Raw genomic sequence first — 25054 nt, 5'->3', positions numbered from 1 at the left:
CCACCTACAAGACCGACCTCAGCCTGATCATCGCCATACTCATCGTACTCACCATCCTCGTCTTCCGAACGCTCATATGCCACTTGCTGAACTGCTACCAACTGTTGCAGTAGCTTTTGGATTACTTGCAGGAGCCCTTTTAGTGCTAGCACTTAGGGCGCTTTATAGGTGCTGCACCCACGCTCGAAGAGCGAGACTCCCATTCCACTACATTCCACATCTCCCAATCCCCTATCCCGTAGTTCCATACCCGCACATTCCAGTGCAACCAACGCTTCATGATGGATGACCCATCACACCCAGAGGAGAATCCTCAAGTTCCAGGGAGTCTTCCCCAACCCCAAGAGCAGCCTCTGTTGACATTACAGACGTACGAGGCATCGACCTACTTGGAGACATCCACGTCTCACCCCCAAGAATCATCGACCTCCCTCCTGTTGGAGGAGAAGAAGGAGGGGCTGTGGACCAGGGTGAGGAAAGCGATAACAATACCGAGTTCGAAGGGGACGAGCTCACAGACCTTGAAAGGGTCAGGCTCGAAGACCTCCTCAATGACCTCTACCCGTCGGAGGAAGATGCAGCCAATACCAGAGACGACGAGTCAGGACATTCAGGGACAAAGTGGGTCAATGTCCCCTCCTCCCCGAGAACCTACTTCCACGGAGGCGACTCTGAGGAGAGTGATGGAAGCCTCGGTCTTGGGGCTTCCACTGCAACTACTGCCCACCCAACTGGATCAGACCCCTATAACGGTAGAATTGTGCCAGGCAGCGGAAGAGAGTCCAGTGGGATCCCTGTGGCATGGTACCCCTCAACAAGTTGGGTCTTCACTGGGGAAGAAACTCCTGTGGCCAGGCCCTCAACCCAAGCAGCTGGACCTGAGACCACCCCTGTTCCAAGGACCATTGACCTCCCCGCCGAAACAGAGGAGCATCTCTGGGACACCATCGAAGCCTACTCCCCGGACGCTCACCCCGATTTATACGCAGCTGACCCCTCTACCATTCCCACATGAGACACAATTACTGACGACACCCACTGTACCGAGTACCCGGGCGACACGCAGGAGGGACAGGAAATCCTCAGTTGGTTTGGAGGAGATTCCTCCTCCGACCAATTCCCCGGAGTCCCCCCTTTCACTCCATCTGTCCAGGCCAGGGTGTTTGCCCTCCCCCGGCCTGTCAATCAATGACCCTGGACCGATGAGTACAACACGCTTGTCCAGTCCAACTTCAACCTTAGAAATGCCAGGCTCACCCCAGAGGGAGCGGCCCTCGTGGACCGAGGAAGAACGGCAAGCGCACGGACTCGAAATGCCAAGCGCCGAGCCATCAGGGATTTATCCATCCCCTTACCTCTTGAACCCGACGCAACAGATGACGAGGCCCAATGAAGAGTGAGAGTCGAAGAAATACGACTACGAGAGGTGTCCTGACAAGCAGGGAACGACTGCTGGCGGCGTGAGGATGCCCTCGAGCGGTTCCGAAATGAAGTCTTTGATGAAGACTGCTCCGACTTATCTGAGTGGAGGCAGGAGTATCGCAGAAGGCAGAGGCACCGAAGGGAACACCCCAGCCCTTGGAGGAAATGGGGAAGCAGACAGTGGAGCACCGAGGAGGTCACCCAGTGGCATGCCGAGCAAGCCACCTCTGAGCACGATAGCGAAGGAGGTGATGAGGGACATCAAAAGGGTACTCATGGAACCGATAACCACGGTTCCCCCCATGATGAACCTCCTCACTTGGGATAATCTGTGCGAGCTGATAGCGGAGGATATGATAACCGACGTCCAGTGGTTACTCACGGAGGCAGGGGAGGATTACCTTAACGCGCAGCTCGACGGAGATGAATACCTGGTGAAGAACATCGTAGAAGTCGAGACGTGGCATCGGGCGGCAATTGTGTGGAACATCTGCCACCCCGACTATTCAAAACCGGGGTGTGTGGCTTACCGATGACCAGCACCCATGCTGCACCCTCTCGAAACCATGAGGTTCGTTGCAGGCGGAGGAGGAGGAGCTGAGGATCCAGACAATGACTGGGCAGACCAGGGTGTGGGGCCCTCCAACCCGGATAAAGGAAAAGGGTCGACAGTGCTGCTCCAACCACCGAAGGAGCCACCCTCACAACCGCCCCGTTACCTGGGGGGATATCCGCCCCCAGGGGAAAACCCGAGTTTGCGTTCGCTGCCCCAACCACCGAATGCGCCAGTACCACCTGTACCGCCGTCGCCACCGGAGCCCATTCCTCCATGGCAGCTTGCTCCCAGGGCGGTGAATAACCCCTGGAATGATGTAAAACCCAAACTAATCACGCAACCAGAATACTTCGAAGGAGTATCATCAGACATCAACCGCTTCCTTCATCATTGCAAGATGTACTTTCAGGTTTTCCCCATGTACTACACCATGAACAGGGAAGGGCAGAACCCCTATCGCATTACATTCGCCCAAGGGCTGGGCAATAAGTCCTCCCTGAACCAGGGAAGTGGTTCGGGTCAAGGCAACCAAAATCAATCAAAGGGCAGTGGCCAGGGTTCTAGTGGTGACAAGAAGGATGCCACCGGGACAACCTATGGGGGAGCCGGGCAGCCGATGGAAATCGACAAGTTATGGTCCGACAAGCAATGCTTCAAGTGTGGGAACACCGGGTGGAACCGAGACCATAAATGCCCAACGGACAAGTCCAAGTGGCTCCCCATCAAGCTCCCACCCCGCAAGAAGATCCCCACGCAGCGGCTACGTCAACTACTCGCAGAGGCTGAGAAGGAAGAGTTAGGAAAGGACATGAAGGTCAAGGAGGTCAAGGACGATAAGTCATCAAAAGACGAGCCGGCGTCGAAATAAGCGATTCGATGACATCGTCTAAAGACTTAGTTTCCCCTGGTACGCATTCATGTAAAATTAGTCGGACTTATACTACGTATGTAGGTACCCCATATGACCAATATACCAATGCTTTCGCCACGTTACCAGTCGAAGAAACTAAGAATGAAGAATTGCAAAAACCTGATGGCGTAGGAGGGGATTTCCGCCGCTCTACGCGATCTGCATCCAGCAATGAACCCCTAGGGGCTGGCCCTCCTCTGGCACCCCTGCTTGACCAAATGGGGAAAGTTCTGGAGAACCCAGCGAGCACCTCAGGTCAAGACAAGATGGACACCAGACGTGGTGGTCATTGCCCCAGCAGGGAGAATCGGCTGACAGCCCCGACAGACGGACCTTCCACTTCGGTGATACGCCGTCTACACGTTCACACCTAGATTTTGTGATTTTATAACAATACTGTTGCAGGTCTATCCTATACTAGTCGTATATCAAGGGCTATAGTTGAGACTTCGGACTGATAGTCAAGTTAGCATGCTACTAGTCGAGTCAGGACTTAGGAATGATACCACTAGTGGGTCAGCCCTACCAGCTGACCGGACTAGCACCTCCAAAGCTAGTATGACTTAGTAAAATACGGTCACTAGTAAAGAATACAGCTGCTAGCACCCAAACAAGAAGTAAGAACCCACACAGATCTCAACTATTCAGTTGCTAGTGGACCGATCTGGGCATGAACGCCTAAGTCAGGATGACTAGTCACGTGAGCACTTCTGAAAGGACTTAGAAATGAACCAGTAAAGGCATAACCCTTAGCCCAGATCCGGCCAGTGTGATACAGATCTCATACAATCGGCACTAGTATAGCCGGGCTGCACCCCGATCACGATCGAGCAGTTGCTACAGGCACAGTTACCCAACTATTTGTATAGCCGTGTCACTAGTGGAGCACCCCTGGGCAAAGGGTGCGGAAACAACCCAATAGCGGAGTCCCTCGACCCGCTATCCGACAGAAAGAACAGGCTAGGCCGACTATTGCGTGATTATTCACCATAATTCGTGACTAGCCAAGATATCCTTACCAATATTACCCCTAAAGAATCTATTTATATTTTATTCTGTACCTGTCTCTGTAGTATATAAGTAGTAGAAGGGGCAGCCTCGCAGGCAGGCAAGCCATCCCCGCGATTGTGACCTACTAGTCCATATTCTAGTGCCCCAATTAAAGGCTTTTGTGCTTAACCTCGACGAAGTGTCTACTAGTCGCTTAGTCACCTATAGTATTGAACGAATTGAAGTGTCTTAAAGTTACTATTCCGTCTTGGAGTGACTCAGAGCGTTTCGAAGTTAGTTAAAGTATTGTCTCGGAGTTAAAGTATTTGTTCTTAGGCCAAGAGTGCCACTAGTCGAGCCTAGGGTGCCGCTAGTCAAGTGTAGACCGCTTGTGAGACCCAGTATTTGGCCCAGAGTGCCACTAGTTTCGAAGTATCAGAGTTAGACCGAGCGCAGTTGCTCAAAACAAGTCACTATTCATCCAATCGTGTCTTAAAACCCCACTAGTGCGAGTATTACATCTTGTGTAGCTCACTAGTACCAAATATACATCTTTAAACAACCTTTCCCTGATTTGTTGAAGTCTGCAGAGTGCTTCTATCGTACTCGAAACACCCGAACTCAATAATATTGGTGATTAGTGTAGAGTAGTAGAGGGTTTTGGTGTTGTGGTGTTCATATCCATTCACTAGCCTTTTGTCACTCGCCGTTACCGAGCACATCATCGGTTGTTCCTCCTGTCAGTGGCGGAAAAGCAGCTGAGGCCGGGAACCCAGGGGACCACCTACACTCAGTAGTGGCCTCACCCGCAAACGGTGCTGACCCCCTGGGGGAGCCAATATGTGTGCGACTGCCTAGGGCCACCGAGAGTACCGCCGGCGTTAGGAATGAGGATAAGTATGGACATAGTGTAGAGGTTGCAACGTCATGCACAAACGCCCTTGGCCGGGGCCGAACACAGGGCAGCGAGCCCTCCTCTACCCACTCGACAGAAGGTGACCAAATGCTGCCGAGGGGCCTTATCGACCAGCCCGGTGACCAACTGCCACCTCGAGGCAAGAAATCTCGTGTTTTACTGGAAGAGGTAGAAGACGAAGAAGCTCACTTACAATCCGATATCCCAATCACCAGACTCAAGGGGATGTCTCCTGTGACCCCCGAGCCTGAACCGAGACCCGAGGCCAAAAGGGCGGTTCTCGACATGTACTATGAGCCTTTTGGGATGCATTGGACCTGTTGGGCCCTACGCCTCACCAAAAACGAAGCCTCTGCCTTCACCACCTTAAAGCGGTGGGTACATCCACATAGGACAGGGGAAGTCACACTCGAGCTGTGGGACTCACTCAAGGAGCAGCCAGAAACCGCGGGAGAGGCTCTGGACAGGTGGGAGTGGATGGAGGATTTAAAGAAACCCCCTATGTACATTCGAGGATGGAAGGGGCGTAATGTATCAATTAATGTGCAGCTGGAGATGTTGGATACTCAGGAGATTCACACCCTGAAAGCATTGGTAGACAGCGGGGCCACCGGGAGCTCTATAGACCACGCATGGGCATGGGATCACGCCCTTAATCTCAAAAGGGCAGCTCGATCCGTCCCTGTTTACAATGCTGATGGCACAAGGAATAAGGGAGGAGACATCACAGAGTATGCCGAGGTACGGCTACACATTGGAGACCACATGGAATGGATAGAGCTGGCCGTGGTAGATCTAGGCACCATGCCCTTGTTCTTGGGGCACGATTGGTTGCAGAGGCACAATCCGCTTATCGATTGGGACACCAGGGCAGTGACTCTCGCCCGCTGCGCGTGCCGAAAAATCCCCTTCTCCTTGCCTGACACGGACCCTACCTCTAAATGGGACGAATATGAAGAGGGAGATACCATTTTGGTAATAGACTTCGAAGAAGCCTTCCACGTACGGGCCATGGGAACCAAGGCCAACGAACTAGCCACAAGGGCCAATGCCAAGAAGGCAGTCAAATCCTTCGAGGAAATTGTGCCAGTGGATTACCGAGAGTTTCAAGATGTCTTTGCTAAAGAAAACTTTGATGAACTCCCTCCTCGGAAGCCGTGGGATCACGCCATTGAGCTAATTCCAAACACCAATGCCAACCTGGATTGCAAAGTCTACCCCCTAAATCCCACTGAGCAAGAGGAGCTGGACAAATTCCTCGACGAGAACTTATCCACCGGTCGCATTCAACCCTCAAAGTCCCCGATGGCGTCTCCTTTCTTCTTTGTCAAAAAGAAAGACAGGAAGCTCCGACCGGTCCAGGACTACCGGAAACTCAATGAAATGACAATCAAGAACCGGTATCCATTGCCGTTGATTGGAGAGCTGATGGACCGACTAAAGAAGGCCAAGTACTTCACCAAGTTGGATGTGCGGTGGGGATATAACAATGTCCGGATAAAGCAAGGGGATGAGTGGAAGGCCGCGTTTCGTACCAACCGTGGCCTCTATGAACCCCTTGTAATGTTCTTCGGACTCACCAATTCCCTGGCCACCTTCCAATGGATGATGAATGACATCTTTAAAGACCTCATAGCCGCCAGGGAGGTATCGGTATACCTAGACGACATACTCGTTGCATCTCAAACCAAGGAGGACCATAAACGCATCATTCGCAAGGTGCTAAAGATACTTTGGGACAATAACTTATTCCTGAAAGCTGAAAAATGCGAATTCGAGGTGGAAGAGACCGAATATCTAGGGGTGATCATTAGCGAAGGAAGAATTCATATGGATCCCATAAAAATCGCAGGCCTACTGGATTGGCCGGTTCCTCGCAAGAAACAGGAACTACAATCCTTCCTGGGCTTCTGCAACTTTTATCGTTGATTCATATGTGACTATAGCAAACATGTTAAGCTGCTAACGATACTCACAGGCAAGACCGAGTGGAATTGGGGGAGAGCCCAGCAGGAGGCATTCGATAAACTATAAGAGTTATTCCGGGAGGACGTGGTATTAGCCATACTGCTCTATGAAGGGAAATTTCGGGTTGAGGCAGACTCAAGTGAGGGGGCCGTAGGAGCCATCTTGTCGCAATTACAAGATGACAAATGGCGTCCAGTCGCCTTTCTCTCAAAGGCGCTGGCCACGACGGAACGAAATTATGAGATCTATGATAAGGAGCTCCTCGCCGTCATGATCGCCTTGGAGGAGTGGCGCCAGTATCTTATGGGTGCCCAGGAAGATTTCGAGATCTGGATGGACCACTCTAACCTCCAGTACTTCCGAAAACCCCAAAAGCTTAACCGACAACAAGCTCGATGGGTGACAGAGTTAGCAGAGTACCAATTTACCCTGCACCATAAACCGGGAGCCCAGAACCGCAAAGCCGATCTGTTGTCACGATGAGCGGATCATGACCAGGGGTGAGACGATAATAAGGATGTGGTTGTCCTAAAAGCTGAACACTTCAGGGCCTTGACGATGCCGACACAGGAAGAATTGCACGAGGAAATCAAGCTAGCCACCCATGACCCCCGTAAATGGGACCGGGGAATCTCCGACTCCCTCAACCATGAGAAGGGGGTATCCCGAGATCAAGACTTACTTTGGTACGATGGGCGTATCTATATCCCCATGGATAGGAGATTATGAGGGAAGATTATAGCTCTTCGACATGATCATGTAATGGCGGGACACCCCGGGGTGGAAAAGACCAAAGAACTTCTCCTCCGGGACTACTGGTGGCCCTGCATGCACCAGGAAGTGGAAGCATACGTGAAGGGATGTGAAGTCTGTCAACGAATCAAGGCAGACTGACGGCCCAAGAAGGTGCCTCTTCACCCAAATGAGGTACCTAGCCACCCGTGGACCCACATATCGGTCGACATGATCACCAAACTCCCTAATTCAAAGGGGTTCGACTCCATCCTGGTGATTGTTGACAGATTTTCCAAGACAATTATCCCGATCGCATGTACCGAGGAGCTTACTTCCTTGGGCTTCGCCAAAATCCTAAGGGACCACATTTACGTGCCCTATGGAGTAATGCCCGAGAAAGTCATCTCAGACTGAGGGGCCATTTTCGTATCCAGGTTCATGAAAGAGTTCTACCAGCTAGTACAAGTCGAAGGGAACCCTTCCACGGCCTATCACCCACAGACAGATGGGCAGACAGAGTGGGTCAACCAGGAGATAGAAAAGTATCTCAAAATGTTTGTTAACTATCGACAAGATGACTGGAGCGACTGGCTGCTGTTGGCCGCCTTCACCCACAATAACCGAAAGCACTCAGCGACCGGTTTCTCTCCCTACAAAGTAGTTTTCGGAAGAGATGGACAAGTCATCAAGATGACCCAACACCCGGACGTAGTTCCCACTGCGTCAAAACTAGTCCAAGGGACAAAAGAGGTTCAGGGGAAGGCCAGGGGGTCCCTGGAAAGGGCGGCAGACTTGATGAAGAAAGCCTACGACAAGCATAAGGACACCGCTGTGGAATACCAGGTGGGCGATAAGGTGTGGCTGGATTCCACCAACCTAAACCTTCCGCACCCAACCAAGAAGCTAGGAGATTGGCGCATAGGACCTTTCTCCATTCTCGCCAAGAAGGGGTTATCCGCCTACGAACTTAAACTTCCAGTAGGCTGGAAAATCCATAATCGATTCAACGAATCTCTCCTAACTCTGTACCATGCACCCGAGTTCCCTAATCAACCCAGACCTGAGAGGCCTCCTCCAGAACTTATTGACGACGAGGAAGAATATGAGATAGAAAAAATTGTTGAACAGCGGGATAAAGCGGTGGGTCGGGGATGAAATCGCCACATAGTCACCAAATACCTGGTCAAGTGGAGGGGATATCCAATGGAGGAGAACTTGTGGGTGAAACGTTCAAACATGGCCAATGCAGAGCAGCTCGTAGATGAGTACGAAGCCCGCCTACAGAGGATCAGATGGGAAGTCGATAAACATGGAAAAACCGTCAGGATCAACGACAAAATACCAACAAACCTCAGTATTAAATACCATGAACCGGACACTCCCTGTGTCACGGACATCGAAATGGTCCCATCCTCCCAATGCTCAGCGATAGCCCATTCGGAGGAAATTGATAGGATAGTCAAAGACATACCTATCAATTGGCACCCGGCCTTCAATCCAGAATTAGAAAACGACTTCATTGAAGGAAAATGGCCAAAGGTGTCAACTGACGAAGCAGACGGAGTGCCATGCATCGAGGAAGAGAGCGATACAGAAGAAGAAGTAAATCTGCAAAACCTCCAACATATTCACGAAAACTGGAACATGGATGAGACAGAGGAGGAAGACAATGAACCATCCTTTTACTCCGAATCAAACCACTCATCCTCCGATGACGACTGGGAGTCTGATGACTCATTCGGGACAAACGAGTCTTAGGGAGGGGGTAATGTTACGATTTATTCATTTTTCTTCGTATGACTCAGCCTGATTACTCATACGCGATCACAACGGACACATTCTCACAGTACTATTATTAGTTTACCAACGTGTATTTAAGTAGAGCCTCAGCTGGATGAAACCCCAGCTTTGGCTAAGGTTTAATCTACCCAACTCAAACTCCATCCTTCGTGACTATCTGTCTCTATTGGCTTTGACCTCGCCTTTGACTTGCTAGAGTATCATCCACCGAAGTGTGAGTGGTGATCCTAGTTCGATCTAAGACGACGATTAGTTGGTTGTTAACAAGGTACTTCCAAAGATAATGGCGGTGCAGTCTGAGGGGGTGAGTGGCATAAAGGTCGTTGTACCACAACGAATGTTTATGGTCTCGAGGTACAGTGGGTGCCATTTTTTAAATAACGGGCTGAAGGTTTCCTTTTTCTTTTGGAAGTATAACAGTGACTGCCTTGAAGCGGTACAGTCACCGTTGACAATGGTAAGGGTAGTAAGGGCAAGCTTTGGCTAATTGTTAAGCACTAACTCTAATCTGAACCAAGGCTGATCTCTATCCTGTCACTTGCATTCGGTGATTCAGCGTTAGAGAGGCGTTGGTTGATTGTGAGAAGTTAGGCATCACTTATAGTGAGAGCAGGGAGCTTGTAAGAGTTAGGAGTATATAACCTTAGCCGAAGCTGGGGTCTGAGGCCACAGCATAGGCTAGCTTAAATACATGTTAGACTTGTACTAAGAATAGTATCTACAAGGGCACGTGCAACAAGAAGTGCATCTTTCAACAAATGAGGAGGGAGGACACTAAAAGAAGTATGTTCCTGACGAATGAGAGTAAAGAGCACATATCACCTGCATCTGCGTGGGACTCCGTCTGAATAGGCTGCATCCTGTAGGCCGCCCTTGACTGGTGGTCAACTCTCGTCCAACTACTAAGAAGCATGATGCCATCAAGAGAAGCGTGATGGCACATGCAGGTCGCTGGTCATCTGGGGGTGGCAGCGTGAACTGGGGTGACGGCGACTGGGTAACCGGGTAAAGAGTGTGCCAGCAGAATATCATGGGTCCGAGAGATAAGATAGGCAGGTCCAGGGTTCTGATGGATAAGGATAAGATAAGATAAGGAAAATAGGGGTAAAACTGTAATATAAACACTGTCCATGTGTTCTATTATATGTTATCTTGAGTTTCTCCCACCTTCAGTTGGTAAACTGTTACCCCATCTCCTTCTCTTTCAGTGGTGACTATCTTTGATGGCATCATTCAATGGCTCCTGAATTGATATTCTTGTCAAGTGACCATCATCAGGCTATGTTGCACAGCACTGAGTCCTGTGCAAGATCTCAAAGTGAGTTGCCATGGTCTTATTCTCTATGCAGACTTCTTCATCTTTAACTTACCCTTCATGATGACTTTGAAGACTCAGTGTGGTCTATTTTTCCCTGGAGCAAGGATGCAGCTGTTTTTTATCTGGACACTGGTTGCTCTTAGTTTTGCAGACACAGGGGCAGCACAGGACCTCAAACCTTCTACTTCCTGGAGAGTGAGTATTGTTATGCCATCAGATGAAAGCAACTGTTAACATTCTAAATTTCTAATCAGAAGCCTAACATAACAACATCCAAGGATGAATGTATTAGCATTGCAAGTGCTGCTCTGGAGAAAGCAATTAGCAACCTTACACCTGATGGAATGTTTGGTGGCACGTTTCTCTCTTTTACTGTTTTGTTTAACATTTTCAGAACTTTTGTGTCACACTCAGATTCTACATATGGAACCCCTGGGAGGCTTTATGCACAAATGGTTGAATTTGATAGGCTGACAAACCAGACAAAGTACAAAGACATGCTAAAGCACTATTTTGTATTGGCAGAATTGGAAAAACCTGGATTTATGGATGTATTGTCAGTATTCTCTCATCACATTCAAGTTTTCTGAGTCTTTACTCATTGAACTTGATTCAGTGTTAGTCCTGTTTATTTACAAGCATTCTCAGAAATTGATGATACCTCTTGTAACTCAAATAGATAGACTATGGACTGTAAGTATGGTGAGTATCAATAGTTTCCATATTACTTATATTTCTCAGGAGTTATGGATATGCTGCTGCCCATGCATATACCACATATCAAGACAATGACTTTCTTGACTGGGCTGTGACTTCTTGGACTTCTGGAAGACTATACACCATCTCTGAGAGCCAAGCAGCACTGGGGATCATGGACAAGAAGCAGTTCAACATGTCATCATCCTGCCAAGATAGTGAGCATCATCAACAAGCTGCATTTGATCCATCTCCTAATAGAAGTCCACAGCTACTATGGCTGGTGGTACATTTTGGGTGTGTTATAATCTACACTCATATTTTAATACTTATTTCATCAAGTCCAATGATACCAATGAACCAACACTCAATTCTCTAAACTCAGGGTTAGTTTTGTTATTTATTATCCTTATATCAAATCTTGATCATCTGTGCTAACTCTGTATGACAAGCTCCTTTTTTATGTGAGCTCAGTACCCTTCTGCATGGTGAAAGGCTGACTATTTCAAAGTGTTTCTGCTCTATTAGCAGAAGCAACCTCTAATGAGACATATCTCAATGCTTCCATGGAGTCAGCAAATTTCTTACAGTCAGATCTTCTCAATCTTGATAATAATATCATGCTTTTTTCTATCTCTTCAAAGTTGAGTGACTCCTGCTTAGTAGAATCTGCAATGTATTTGTATGATTCAGCAGTCTTTGTTGAAGGATTAGCTATCCTAGCTTCTATCACTAGTAGCGCATCAACTGAAGCCTTGTATGTATTCTATTCCAAATGCTGGCTATTCAAATACCAATTTATACTTTCTTCTAGACTATGCAGCACTGCCATTGCTATTGTTTCTGACAGTGAAATATGGCAGGGAATAGATGGGGTCATTGATAGTATATTTTACCTGTAAAATCATTTCACATGCTCATCATTGTTGTTTGGAAATGAAGCTATGGACCTTGGAGGACACTATGTTCTACATGCCCTGGCAGCTGTATATGAGCATAACACAACATCCTCTGATCTTTGTGAATATATCGAGGGATACATTGTTCAGGTGAGCTTTCAATAAGTCATCCCAGCTGCTTTAATAGCTTATTGTTCCTGGGTACTGGATGCAGTACAATGCTGTCATTGAGCAGGCCACCTCAGGTGGGAGCAACATTTATGGGGTGCCCTGGACAGGACTAGGGCTTTGCACCATCCTGTATACGGTATACAGCCGTATAGCCACGGTACAGTGACAGGCGATGGCTGGTCCATATACTGTACTGTCAAGGCTCTTAGAACTAGGTTGACGGTATGGTACAGGTATATAGACGGCTGCGCTGGTTGTCAATATGGCCAATGAATAATACATACCTGATATTTTGGGCTTTGGAGCAGCTTCAGGTCCTTCCATGGGCACATTGAAGAGGCTCTGTGCATGCCAAGCTCGAAATGCGATAGTGTAGACACACTAAACACACCCACTCACACACACACACACACACACAGAATCTCAGTAGTTCGGGGGAGATGTGCGATGCAAGCACACAATAACAGTAGAATTAAAAGATGTCTTGTGCTCTTCAAGATATAATAGCATGCTAGCTCAAAAGAATTCTCTAAGTCCAAATGCTTTTAGGACAGGAGGTGAGCGATATGTATCGCTCGGCCTCAAGGCAAAAGTAATATTTCACAAGCCCACAAATGTCCCACAAGAACGTACAACCCTCAATTGACGTTGTGTGCAACACACAGGTGGCCACAACCCATCAAACAAACTACACATGACTTAAAGCTTCGTGCTCTAAGCAGAAAACACTTTGGAAACCTTTTGTAGATCCACAGGGTTCAAACCTATGCGATCCAGAGACACAGAAACACAGAAACACATCCACAAGCCACAGGGTTTGAACCTATGCTACTTTGGAATAAACCAAAAACCCTCAAAGAGTATTGACAAGCCAAAGGGTTCGAACCTCTGCCACTTGCAACAACTCAGAATTCACAAACACATTCCGCAAACACAAATGCACATTCAAGTTATCACAATACAATATTTCTCCGAGTTGAGCGCAATCAATTACTGTCCAGAATCAAGCTAGGTGTTGCGCGTGAGCAAGGCATGCCTCGCAACCTCTCAAGCATCTCAAAATAATTCTAGATCCAATAATATTCTTTCGCTTGAAGCTACAAACACAATTCCTTTGGTTGCACACTAGGCTCTCTGCTACATGTCACAACTGCAGGGGTTTGAAAGCTTGCTACCTACTTCTAATTACCATGCTTTTATCTACAGCTAATTATATAAATAGAAATATCGAAAATAGATACGCTCCACCCCAGAGCCATTTCCTCTCTGTGATGCGTCAACTGCATGGTCACTAATTAATATCCTGAGTCAGTCATCCGAGTTAGGGCTCGATAACACGCTGCTCTTTCTTCTTTGCAAGGTCTAGAGTTGCCACACCATGCGGAATATTTCTCCTAATTGGCTCCTTGTTTTTAATTCCTCTGTCGTGCACATCGCTAGTGAGTTGGTATTTTTATTTGGTTGCTGCACAACCTTTTCTTAGTTTAATATTTCATTCTGGGTACAGGGTTTCTCTTGTGTCAGCTGAAGCCCTCTCAGGAGGCTCGGACTGGGTGGTCCTCGGTTCTGAATGACATCTCTCGGTGATTGCCGGATCGGCAGGGTTCACGCATCATAGATCAATGTTGCACGAAGCTCCGTAATTATATTATCTTTTCAGTGTATTTTATTTGAGCGAGACGCTGCTGAGGGATGCATAGGGTGTGAGTCAGGGCACTGAGACTCCACACTTAAATGACACCAGTGTGCTGCTCTAAGTCTAAGCCATGCACTCCACTCAGATTATTTTGTTATATGCTGCTCCTGCCTCAACAATTACAAGCACCCCAATCTCAAAACCTGTGAAGAAGGTTAGGATCAGGGAGGAAGTCAAGTCTGAAGAGATGTCTGACGCTACTTTGGGTGCCCGGAAGGGAAATTCCAAGTCGTCAAGCCCTTTGGGTTTGCAGGCTAGTAATCTTGGTAGATTGCGAGGTCGGTCTCCGATGTCAGGTTCCAACAATGTGATAGGTAATCCTCACATCGACATGCAGCATATGATTGGGGTTGCACAGAATGCCATGCGGGGCAACAAGCATCGGGATACACCCAATGTTCGGAGTGGACCAGCTTTTGCCACAGATCAGGTTGCTCCTAATAGTTATCTGGGGCGAGCATTGAAAAAGTCGAATGATGGAGAAGAGACTAGTGTACCTGCTAATGATCCTGATGATCCTGACTCCTCTTCTTCATCATCATCATCATCTTCTCCCTCAGATGACGAGTCTGGCTCTGAAAATGGACGTCATAAGAAGAGGCACCACAAACGGAAGAAATCTTCATGTCAATCACGTTCTCACTCACGAGACAGTACTACATGGGAGAAACCCATCCCTCCTTCCCTGTACAATGGTAGCGATGATCCGAAATTGGTTGCACGTTTCATCCAAGAATGTGAACAGTACCTGAAAATGGCGAGGATTAAGGATGAGGACAAAGTCTTTGGGATTTCGTGTTACCTTGAGGGAAAGGCACGAGACTTCTATGACCAAAGTGTTAGTATGAACTACAATGAATGGGATCTGAATACCTTTTTCTGGGAAATGTTCAACTACTGTTTCCCTCGTGATTTCTGAGCTAAGGTTCGTCGCAAGATCAGACAGTGTTTCCAAGGGAGTCGTGATGTACGTGCCTATGCCCATGAGCTGAAGTGTCACTATCACATGCTCGGAGATGAATCAGAGCATACGCAAGTACTTCGTTTGTGGTATGGATTGTGACATGACCTTAGAAGAGAGTTGAGTCATCGTCTTTATAACGAGGAAGTCAATACTTGGGCAGAAATCGTTGATATGGCCGAGATTTTGGATATATCTCGTGACATGGAGGAGGGTAAAGCCCGTGGTGACTACGAGCATAATCGTCGTGCAAACAACCGTCGCATCAATGAGACAATGGAACAGAATAAGTGGAATGACATACCTCGTTCCAAGCAGGATCACACCCCCAAACCGGCACGTCAAAGCTTCAATGATGAACTACGTGAGCTGTCTGGAGTCCCTCGTAAAGGCCCTATTCAGAACTGGGAAAGACCTGTTCAAAGTAAGAAGGGACCTTGGCATGAGCATAAACTCGACAAGAAGCAGCGTGATGAGTACCTCGCTGAGGGAAAATGTTTCCGCTGTGGAAAGGGTGGACATATGTCCTGACAGTGCCCTGATGGTAGCACAGTCGCTTCAGGATCACGGTCAGGTCCCCCTGGTCATCATAAACCACCAACAATGTCTTTGGCGAATATCCAGTTCAAGCTGAAGGAGGCGGATCAGCTGTCCAGGGTTGCAGATAGCTCTACAAGCTTCGAACTTAACAATATCAGTTTGGAGCTGGATGATGAGGATGTGGACAGCATACCTAGTCATTCGTGGACTCCTACGGATGCTGAGTTGTGGCTTGACCAGCACATGGGCGACATGCTAGATGAGTGGTGGACTTGGCGTATGAATGCCGAGACCAACTGGCCAGATGCACTTGCATTAGGTGGTCACGGAGGCATGGAGGGCAGGAATCCACGGTTCAGCATGTATTGTACAAAAGGCGTAAATTTTGTCTTGTTCGACTCCCTACGAGATGAGCAGGATGAAGTACTGGTACCTGGGAATGTGGTTCAGTACGGTGATATGGTTTCTTGGTGCAGGTCATACCTCATTCAGACGTACTGTATCCCATCTGTTGAACTACCTCCTCCCTTGGGGAAGGATCTAATGGCCATGTTCATTGAGGAATACCTGGACAATGGGTTTAACAACGAGTTCGATGGTCTAGCAAAAAGATTTACCGTTTCATACAAATCCCCGAACGTTTTCCGCGTAAAGGATCGTGTTCTTTGGCACGAGTTTCGTCTGCCTCGTGTGATGGCCTTACACCCGAAGTTCCGGCTGTACAACTGGTGGTTGGCACGAGTTCAACGCTGGGAGAAGACACAACTACGTACCTGCTGTTGGTCTGGTTGGAAAGTTGGTCTCGCTGGCCTGGAGGGCGAGAACGTAGGAGATTCCATAACACGTAAAACCCGCAGGAGACTAGCCGGCTTATACCTTGGACATGTAGGCTATAAGCGAGATAAGCTTACCGCTATCCAACCATCCAGTGAGCAAGGTAAGCTACCGTTTATGTTTCTTCAGTGAAGTCTTATTCATTTCGACGTTTCTAGAATTAAACCCTTCCTGGAGGCCAAATTGTCTCGATATTGCACCAGGACGATGTATCGACATCCCCTGCGAGCGAAGGTGGGTGCGTACTATATTGAATTGTTAGCTTTACTAAATTTTAGTTTGAGGTAACAGATCTTCATCCGCAGACCAAGGCAACAATGGTGGGCTTGTTTTGTTTTCTGCTCATTTCCATCCCCGATAGCTAGCTTGAAGACTTTTGGGCGTTTTCAGATATACCCCTGGCCTTTGAGTATATGGATCGATGTCTGGCGAGCAAGGTAAGCCAGCGTTAAGGTCTCTTCATTGAGTTTGTTGTTCATTCTTTCTCGGTTTGATGTTCAAGAATCAAACCGTTGCGGAGCAAATGGAACACGTTTACACGGTGTATGGGTGTATGGCATTCATTTAGAGTTTTGTCCGGGGCCACAAATGCTCACTTTTTGGCAGATCTGAACTCCACAACACCAAGGTGGAAACCTTGCAGAGCCAAACCTCAGTTGGGTCTTAAGTCTTCCGCCCTGATTCGGTGTTATTTTCAAAGTTTATTGCTCATTTCTTTCATGTTTTAGGTCCGAAGATCAAGGCAAAAACCGTGCCTTCAATCCTCACGGAACCAAACCCCTGCTGGGTCGCTAGTCTGCCATTGTGATCATGAATTCCCGCAATTTAGAACGACCTGGAATCTCGTTTTTAAGACTCGGTTCTGTGAACCTTCCGAAGCCAAAGCCTGGTGAAGAGGGTAAGACTTTGTTCCTGTGGCATTCAGTAAGTCATCACTTATGATCATTTTCGCTGATTTGTTGCTGATTTTTCGGGTCTCTTAGCTACGAAAATCAAAAGCTAGAGATGCGTACCGCTGAACGTCAGTAAGCTTTTGTTCAAGTTTGTATTTAGCTCACGATCTCTCCCCTTTAGGGACTCATTGTCGGCATCAAAAATTTGGACCCAGAAACGTTGCGAAGGCCAATCTACGTGATGTACGGTAAGTCTGGATTCTTCAATTTGGCGTCTTTTCCTAATAACGGCTCGTAGTCGAGGTGGGTCAAACACAGTCAGAGGTGCGTATCTGGCTGTTCACGTGGTTTTTTATTTTTGTGTCGTGCTGTGAGTTCGTATGTGGATAGTGGTCATAAGGAATGATGACGGGATCCTCATAGTCTGACAAGCCACCTTGGGCAGGTCCACAGACGGGCTATTTTTTTTCAAAGCTGAAAGAGGTGAAGGGAGGGTGATGTTCTGCTAGGAGGGAGTGATGATGTACATAAAGGAGCTTGACTTGCAGGTCGTTCGCCAAAATGCAGAGATGCGAAAATAAACAGCTGTATTTGGACATGGGATCCATTCCTAAGTGCACGGTTACGAGGTCCTAACATCCGCAACAGCAGCCATCAATGCATCATTTGCCCGCCCACGTGGTTTTTAGAAGAAAGCATAGCACAGCAGATTATAGACACAAGCAAAGACATGCATGTATTCAATGGCAAGGTATAACAGGTATTAGTATATAATAACACTGATTCCGTGCACATCGCCCCACCCACTCATCCACACCACATCCGCATATTGCGTCACGGATGGAGGTCGATATCTATGGAGTGGATTTCATGGCGTAATTCTCTGTGACTTACATAAGTTAGCCGTCATTCATCAAATCAACGGGCGCTTACCCATCCAATGCTGTGGTGATACTCATTTCAGACTCTGGATCTGCTCACACTAGTGAATACTGCACCTTCTTTGATACGGTCAGTATCCACTTGTGTTGGCTCCTTGGGGCAAATTTGATCTCAGATACAGGCGATCCAGTGAAGCCCATCTCGTTCGCATCGGAGGAGTAGCCGAGTCAGGAGGCGTAACACATACGCTGGTCGAGATCGGGGTCATTGAGGGAATACAGTTAACCATTGGAGAGGATGTCGAGTCTGAATGCGTTTGTCCATACGTCATGTAATCGTGGGAGTACGTGGAACTGTTTACATGCCTGTAATCTCAGTAACCAGCACTGTACAGAGGGGAGAGTCTCACCTGGTGGAAGAGACGAATGCCATGACAGGAAAAGACAGCCTCATCAAGAAAGTCGTACTCTTGGACGCTCGAGTCCAGCAGGTTTATGGGCCAATACAGCGGATGCCCGTAGACGTTGACGCTATCGATGAATGGCCCTGCACAATTGCTGTGAGACAAAGCAACGAGAAATTTATGACGTAGAAGAATCCCAGAAGCATAGAGGGCGAGAAGGAGAGAGAAAGCACGGCAAGCTCACGACAGCAAGCGCAGCGATGGTTGTGAAAGGCAAAAGAATCTGGGAATTCGATCCGGTGTATTTGTACTTGCTTGATGTTGTCAGCTGATTCGCCCCATCCCGGCTTGCTTCTGCAACTAACTAGTATGTCGTCTGTTCCATTCCGCTTGTGTTCTTACTTATATTTCCTCCAGATAGACAAAATATACTGCTTGTTTTATTTCTTTTCAATTGATATACCCATTTTGAGAACAACAACCAGACCAACTACCTCAGGCTGATCCAAGCTTGATCGCGACAAATGCTCACCAAACTGGCCACAATATGCCCATAACTGGCACGAATATTGCACTGATACAATGTATTGTGATTTTCTCTTATTTCACGTGCACTATCCAGAGCTTTTCCACCAGGAGCAAACGATTGCAGAGTTTGAATGTGAGGTACTTTTGTCAGGGTGCGAGGACTATCTATTCTTTCCAGCCTCCAGCTAGCATGACTTTGCAGTATAATTGCCCATCTTTGGGACAGATACAACGATTCGGGCCCAATAGGTGTTGTCAAAACAGCTTAGATTCCCACGGTGTTCCTCCTACGACGATCTAGCACACCAATTCCCCAATAAAAAGCGGCAAAAGGTCAGCACCACGATTCCTGCATTGTAGAGATCGAGATTTCCCATGAAATTTCCTTTGCCGACTCTTCTGAGAAATAGAACCTCGGTGTCGTAAGTCCATTGTCCACTTTGTAGATGGATTACAAGCCTGTGGCCACAATCATATCTAATTTCTCGCAGCTCTCTAAACGACAAAGCCCTCTTGATGGATTACTACTGACTCTGAAGCCGAAGGGTAAGATCTTCGAGCCTGCACCTAAAGTCGGTATCCTTTTATCCTGTCTTATTCTATATTCTAGAGCCGTTGTTACTCACTAGCTCGCACACCTCTGGATACACAGGACATCGACACAGCTCCCACCTCATTCTTGAAGACTCGTACACCTGAAATTATGCAATTAATATTATGTGACCAGATACGCCTTTTCCAATCTACCCAGTAAAACCTACGCATCCTGTCAAATTGCCGCTGTGAGTATCTAAAATGCTCAGTTCCATTGGTCTCCTAATTTTGTACCCTGCCTGCTTTTCCATGCATCGGATTAGCTGCGAGCACCATGAAGTGAAGTACCAAGGATTTCGATAACAGACAGACTTGACGTGTCTTCGAAAGACTTGGTAACGTCGTGGAAGGTTGTTACCTACTCTACGATTTATCCTCCATTCTAGCTTGGCCACGAGAGAGGTATGCACCGGCTGTACTCGTTATAAGTGTACCAAGTTTCAAATTTCTGCCCTGCCAGAATCTGCGGCCTGTGCATCCGGCGGTTTTGCGAAGTAAATGGAGTATCTCTGTCACATCATGTGCTCTTTTGTTAAACGATGACTTTAGCTACCAGGAGACGTGGTATCAAAGAGCTTGGTTATTGAAGGTCGGACCTCATGACCTCGATGATAAAACTGCTTAGTCGATGCCCAAGACCAAATGCAGGGGCCTGTTTCTAACACTTTATGCCATCATGCAGTCACCGTGAGGCATATACCAATCAGATCTCAGAATTCCATTTTCAAGGCCTTGCACGGCTTCAGGTGGACTGTGAGGACGTTTTTTTTGTATATTGTCACAATTATAGTGACAGCCTTTCGATTAACCGCCTTTACTTATAAATGCACTCTTGGTTCCGACACGAGAAATTATTTGGGCCTTCTTGGGAGAGACTGCGCCTTTTATCCGGGAGTATCTGAATAGAGTACACGGAGGCATATCATACGCACTCAAATCCCCTTTCGTTTCAACTCGTCTCACCAATCATTCTGTAGACTTTGTGCATAGACTTGGTTTGTATGCTCGCAGTGCCTGGGTGTCAAGTCTGTGGTCCCGGGCCGTTCCTTCTTGGGGCCTTGTACTGACATTAATGCCAGCACGCCTGGTCTACTACTCACTTATTTCTCGGCAGTAGGTTTCATCACAAACATTCAGAGAAGGAATATGCATATAGTTCTTCCATATATCAACTCATATGTCGCTTTGGGATCTGTACAATGTCCTGTTCCTCAGAAACCAGCTGTATACTAACTAGAAAACTATGTCTTCCTCTCATGTCATCGTCACCCACTTATGTACAACAACAGCATACTCTCCAATTCATGAGTATAACCTCAATTCCAAAAATTTCAAGGGTCCTCTCACTTACACTCATGCAAAGTTAAAGAATCACTGAAGAGTTCGGAATGGCAACAGCTTCTCTCCCTCTCGGCAATCCTAACATCGGCGTGTTATACTCGGGGTGACACATGCTGGACGGGCTCTGAAGGATTTCAAGATGCTGTAGAACCGACAGATAATGTGTTAGCAAGAATAGACATGCTGGAAAATTATCCAGAGCCATGTCTAGGTTTGTTTTTCTCTTTTCATGGATCCAGAAGGCACTAAGGTACTGCGTGGCCCATGTATGACCGCCCGCCCCCACATGCTTTATGCTCTTAACACTTGATAAGTTCACCGAGAAGGTATGCTACTTGCCACTCCTAGCTTTCAGCTTGTGCTAAATTATTCTGTAGTCAATAATGTGTATACATTCATATTTTTCCTGATCAATTGATGAAATAATACAATGCTTATGCCTTGTTAAAACCATCATCATGAAGATTCTGGGGAAAATATACATGGGCTTCCCCATGAGAGAAACTCCAAAATAATGAAGGGTATAGTATTGGGTCACTGTATATGGACAACACTTTCTACGTAGTCCATCCTTCGTGATACTCTGGTGGTAGCTCATCCTCGGAGACATTCCATCGACCCGGCTGCAGTCGTTCATTGAGCAACCTCACCAGTTCCTCTGTCGGCATATTCTCCCTACTCTCTGTGTGCAGTGGATTTGGCGGATGAGGTGGAGTTGTCGACTCGATCCGTACATCCATCCTTCTCTACGTCGGCTCTCTCTCTACCGGCCCTGAAGATGAAGAGGACTCTGCTCCGCTCGCACTCACGGTATGTCTAGCATGTTTCTTCTGGTTCATACGAGACTCTCGTGATATCTCAGAAGAAACTGGAATGGATGTGGCCATGAATAGTGTGAGCATTTGTGGGGAAAAGTTGTCCACAACAGAATGGTTCTTGTTGTTACTTCGATGACACTGTCTATGCAACAGTAAAATACCCACAGTTACAGCTGCAAGAACTGCTAGTCCACCGACAATTCCACCGGCTATTGCTCCAGCCAAACTCTTCCTTGTCGGCAGCAGCGAGGATGTGCTCGTACTTGGGCTAGGGGTAGCACTCGAAGTGGGAACATCACTCGATATCGACGATGCCTGGTCGTCTGCAAGCTGTATTGCACTGAGCAACAAGCTTATTGCTACAGTTTGGTTATCACTGGAGAACAATGTGCTTGGTGGTCCAGTCCAAGGTATTCCATAAATGTTACTACCGCCTGAAGTCGCCTGATTAATTGCAGCATTATACTGTGACAAAGTAAAATAAGCTATGTAAACTGAAGGAGTAGATTTTATGAGGACTCACCTGTACCCCGATGTATTCCTTAATATATTCTCGAAGATAGGAGCACGATCCTCCGTGATCTACACAAATTAGCGATGCATCATCAGAACAACAAAGACTCACCCATCCAATGCCACAGCCATACTCGCCTCGGACTCTGTATCTGTGTTCAGCTTTACCCCAGTGAACAGCGCACCTCTTGGTGACCACTCTGAGCACCTGAACCCACGCGCGATATCCCGGATCGTCAGTACTGACCAGATTCCTTTCGATACGGTTAGCAGCCACTGGTGTTGTCATCCCGGTATGAATTTGATTTCGGATATAGGCGAGCCAGTGACACTCGTCTCGCTCGATGGCATCAGAGGCGAGTCTGCGAGCCATTGAGATGCGAGTCGGTACGCATGGCACGTGCGCCGCTGAAGATCGGTGTCATCGATTGGAACGGGGTAATCATTGGAGAGGATATTGATTTTGAATGCGTTTGTCCAGACGATGTGTAGTCTTTTGAGTGCATTGAATCATTTACACACCTGTGTGGTCTCAGTAAGTTGACCAGTACCGGGTAGTCTCACCTGGCGGAAAACCAAGATATCTGGGACGGAGAGAAAAGCAAGAGTGTAGATCAGCACATCGTCAGGCAAGTTGAAGAGGATGCTGTTCATGGACGTTCGCGTCCAAGGCAAGTCCAAGGTAGCTGTGGGATCATGGGCCGAGTAATCCGGTGACTAAGCCATTCCCACAGTATCCCCGCAGTCCGGATACACCTGCCGAGAATTTTCGACGCTGCTCCCCTGCTTCACCACTTTCAAGAAGGAACAGTGACATCATGGGCATCCTCTTTACTATTTAGACCAACACTCCGCCATCATGTTAGTAACCCTTTCTCGCAGCTTTCCAAAAAGTGGACTCATGCTTGACTCTGCCCCATACTGTTTCCCGGGAGATCGGCCCAAACCCATGAGCCTGAAGGGAAAGCAGGGATCGGAATTGGCTGCGTTTCAGAGATATTGACTTTCTCATTCTTGATGGACTCTTGTTCTCCTTTCGAAGACCTTCACATGGAGAAGAAGAACTACTCCAGAACCGGCAAGTATATGCATCTCCATACATAATAATTATTTTGCTGTGACCGAGTCCTTGCTACTCTGAGTCCGCGAGTCCCATCTCATGACTAGAATTTGAGGACCACCACATATGTGTGGCAGATCCGAGTCCTATAGTACTCCATTTTTGTGTCCATCAAGCTCACAAACTTCCATTGGCGAAAGAAATCAGGACAAATTTCCAAAGCCCAATTATGGTCTATGGCAAAAAGCTAGTGTTCTCTCTCTTCGACCTGCCAAGTCAGTCCCATCATTCTGTTTATCCAGAATGACGAGGCTGATCTGGATGCACAAGAACGTCATGGCGAGCGAATGGTATAGAAATAGTGGCATTTCCTGCATGGACATTGAAGTCGACACAATCCTGATAACAGTAGCTAACATGGAAGTGGGAACAACCTGTTCATTCAACTCCATCGACATGTACTTTCTCACCAGATAGCCATGAAATAGCCTGATCAACAGCTCTGTATATGTTGGACCGGAGGGTCGGAGACATGGTCTTCTTGTCTCTGATGGTGTTTCCTATAGCCGCAGTGGCAAGTTAGCTGGAAAAATTGTGAAACATACTGAGAGCGGGAAATACAGCAGCTGTGTGATCGATGTAGATGTTAGGGGAGGTTCCGTGGCCATCATGCTTCGTTGACCCTTGATAGCGATTATAAGCTTTGCACTCATGTTGACCTCGAGCAGCCTGAGAGCTGCATTTAGCCTAATCAACATACATGTACATGACAAGAAGCAGAACAATTGATTAAACCATAGTCGAAGGATGTGAATCAGACTGGATGGACACCCATTGGCCTGAGACCTGGCAATAGACTGTCAGGAAAGTACTTCTGAGCTGCAGATTGTTCTAGGTTAAGCAATGAACTTCTTAGTCAATAACACGAGGAGGAAGTGTTGGTCTTAGTACCCGCAGGTTGGCACCAATGAATTGGGCTGTGACACTATCCCCAACTGCATATGAAGCCTTAATGTCAGTTAGGATATCACTGAAATGCTTCCCAATCAGCACGGCATTCTGACCTATCCCATTTCTCCGGTGCAGATTGACACTGCACAGAAGTTCCATCAATGCTAGAGGAAGAGTGACTGTTCCAGCCCTAGGAAATACTGTAATCAGGAATATATAGGACCACGGGGAGCACAGTTTGGGCCTTTGATCCTCACCTTGTTTACATGTGTTTAGATGCAATTAGGGCATTGCAGTGCATGTCGCTGTTTGAGAGGAAGACGATAACATTGACTAAAAATTCATATTGAATTGGCTGCGGTGAGGTCGTTGGTAGTCATGGTGATGGCCAACGACCAAGCTAGCATTGTTGGTTCTGCGATTGTTGGAAATCAGAGACCCGATCTCCATCCCGGCTTCCCACTCATACCCCTCTACTCCAACCTCATTCCAGCCTTCTCCTCCCCACACTACAGCCCTTCCATCTCCCAGCTATATCGTCTCTTCACTCTGAAAGTCCCCACCCCTCCTATTGCTGTTCTCCTTGTTCTGCATGTCATTGTTGGGTTGGCCCTCCATGCACCCTCTTGCTACGAGATGGAGGCCGATATCAAATCCCG

General features: G+C 47.5%; 4 protein-coding genes across 4 annotated transcripts; 3 read left to right on the top strand and 1 right to left on the bottom strand.

Moving 5' to 3' along the window:
- Nucleotides 1-10675: 10675 nt before the first annotated feature.
- EV420DRAFT_1649215 (uncharacterized protein) lies at nt 10676-12547 on the top strand (the record flags this gene model as incomplete). The annotated part of the gene is made up of 12 exons (XM_060478278.1): nt 10676-10810; nt 10870-11171; nt 11232-11241; nt 11295-11308; nt 11357-11529; nt 11583-11608; nt 11654-11697; nt 11764-11775; nt 11823-12068; nt 12126-12196; nt 12254-12360; nt 12425-12547. The coding sequence occupies 12 exons, from the start codon at nt 10676-10678 to the stop codon at nt 12545-12547; spliced, it is 1263 nt and encodes a 420-aa protein (XP_060324748.1).
- Nucleotides 12548-14147: 1600 nt separating this feature from the next.
- On the top strand, nt 14148-14996 carry EV420DRAFT_1649214 (uncharacterized protein; the record flags this gene model as incomplete). Its single annotated transcript, XM_060478277.1, has 1 exon — nt 14148-14996. The coding sequence occupies one exon, from the start codon at nt 14148-14150 to the stop codon at nt 14994-14996; it is 849 nt and encodes a 282-aa protein (XP_060324747.1).
- A 216-nt stretch (nt 14997-15212) lies between these two features.
- EV420DRAFT_1723989 (uncharacterized protein) lies at nt 15213-18793 on the top strand (the record flags this gene model as incomplete). Its single annotated transcript, XM_060479799.1, has 9 exons — nt 15213-15543; nt 15592-16515; nt 16590-16646; nt 16704-16732; nt 16778-16849; nt 17487-17553; nt 17604-17629; nt 18270-18316; nt 18369-18793. 9 exons carry the CDS (start codon nt 15213-15215, stop codon nt 18520-18522), a joined length of 1707 nt encoding a protein of 568 aa, XP_060324746.1. The 3' UTR covers nt 18523-18793.
- A 2817-nt stretch (nt 18794-21610) lies between these two features.
- Nucleotides 21611-22757, bottom strand: EV420DRAFT_1484952 (uncharacterized protein; the record flags this gene model as incomplete). Its single annotated transcript, XM_060470140.1, has 7 exons — nt 21611-21799; nt 21863-22009; nt 22037-22315; nt 22338-22356; nt 22395-22453; nt 22497-22592; nt 22632-22757. 7 exons carry the CDS (start codon nt 22755-22757, stop codon nt 21611-21613), a joined length of 915 nt encoding a protein of 304 aa, XP_060324745.1.
- Between the last annotated feature and the right edge of the window lie 2297 nt (nt 22758-25054).

The sequence above is a fragment of the Desarmillaria tabescens genome (genome assembly GCF_030435595.1).
Source record: "Desarmillaria tabescens strain CCBAS 213 chromosome Unknown EV420scaffold_58, whole genome shotgun sequence".
In the NCBI taxonomy this organism is placed as follows: Eukaryota; Fungi; Basidiomycota; class Agaricomycetes; order Agaricales; family Physalacriaceae; genus Desarmillaria; species Desarmillaria tabescens.
The sequence above is the reverse complement of the archived record's forward strand: the minus strand, read 5'-3'. Positions and strand labels throughout refer to the sequence as shown.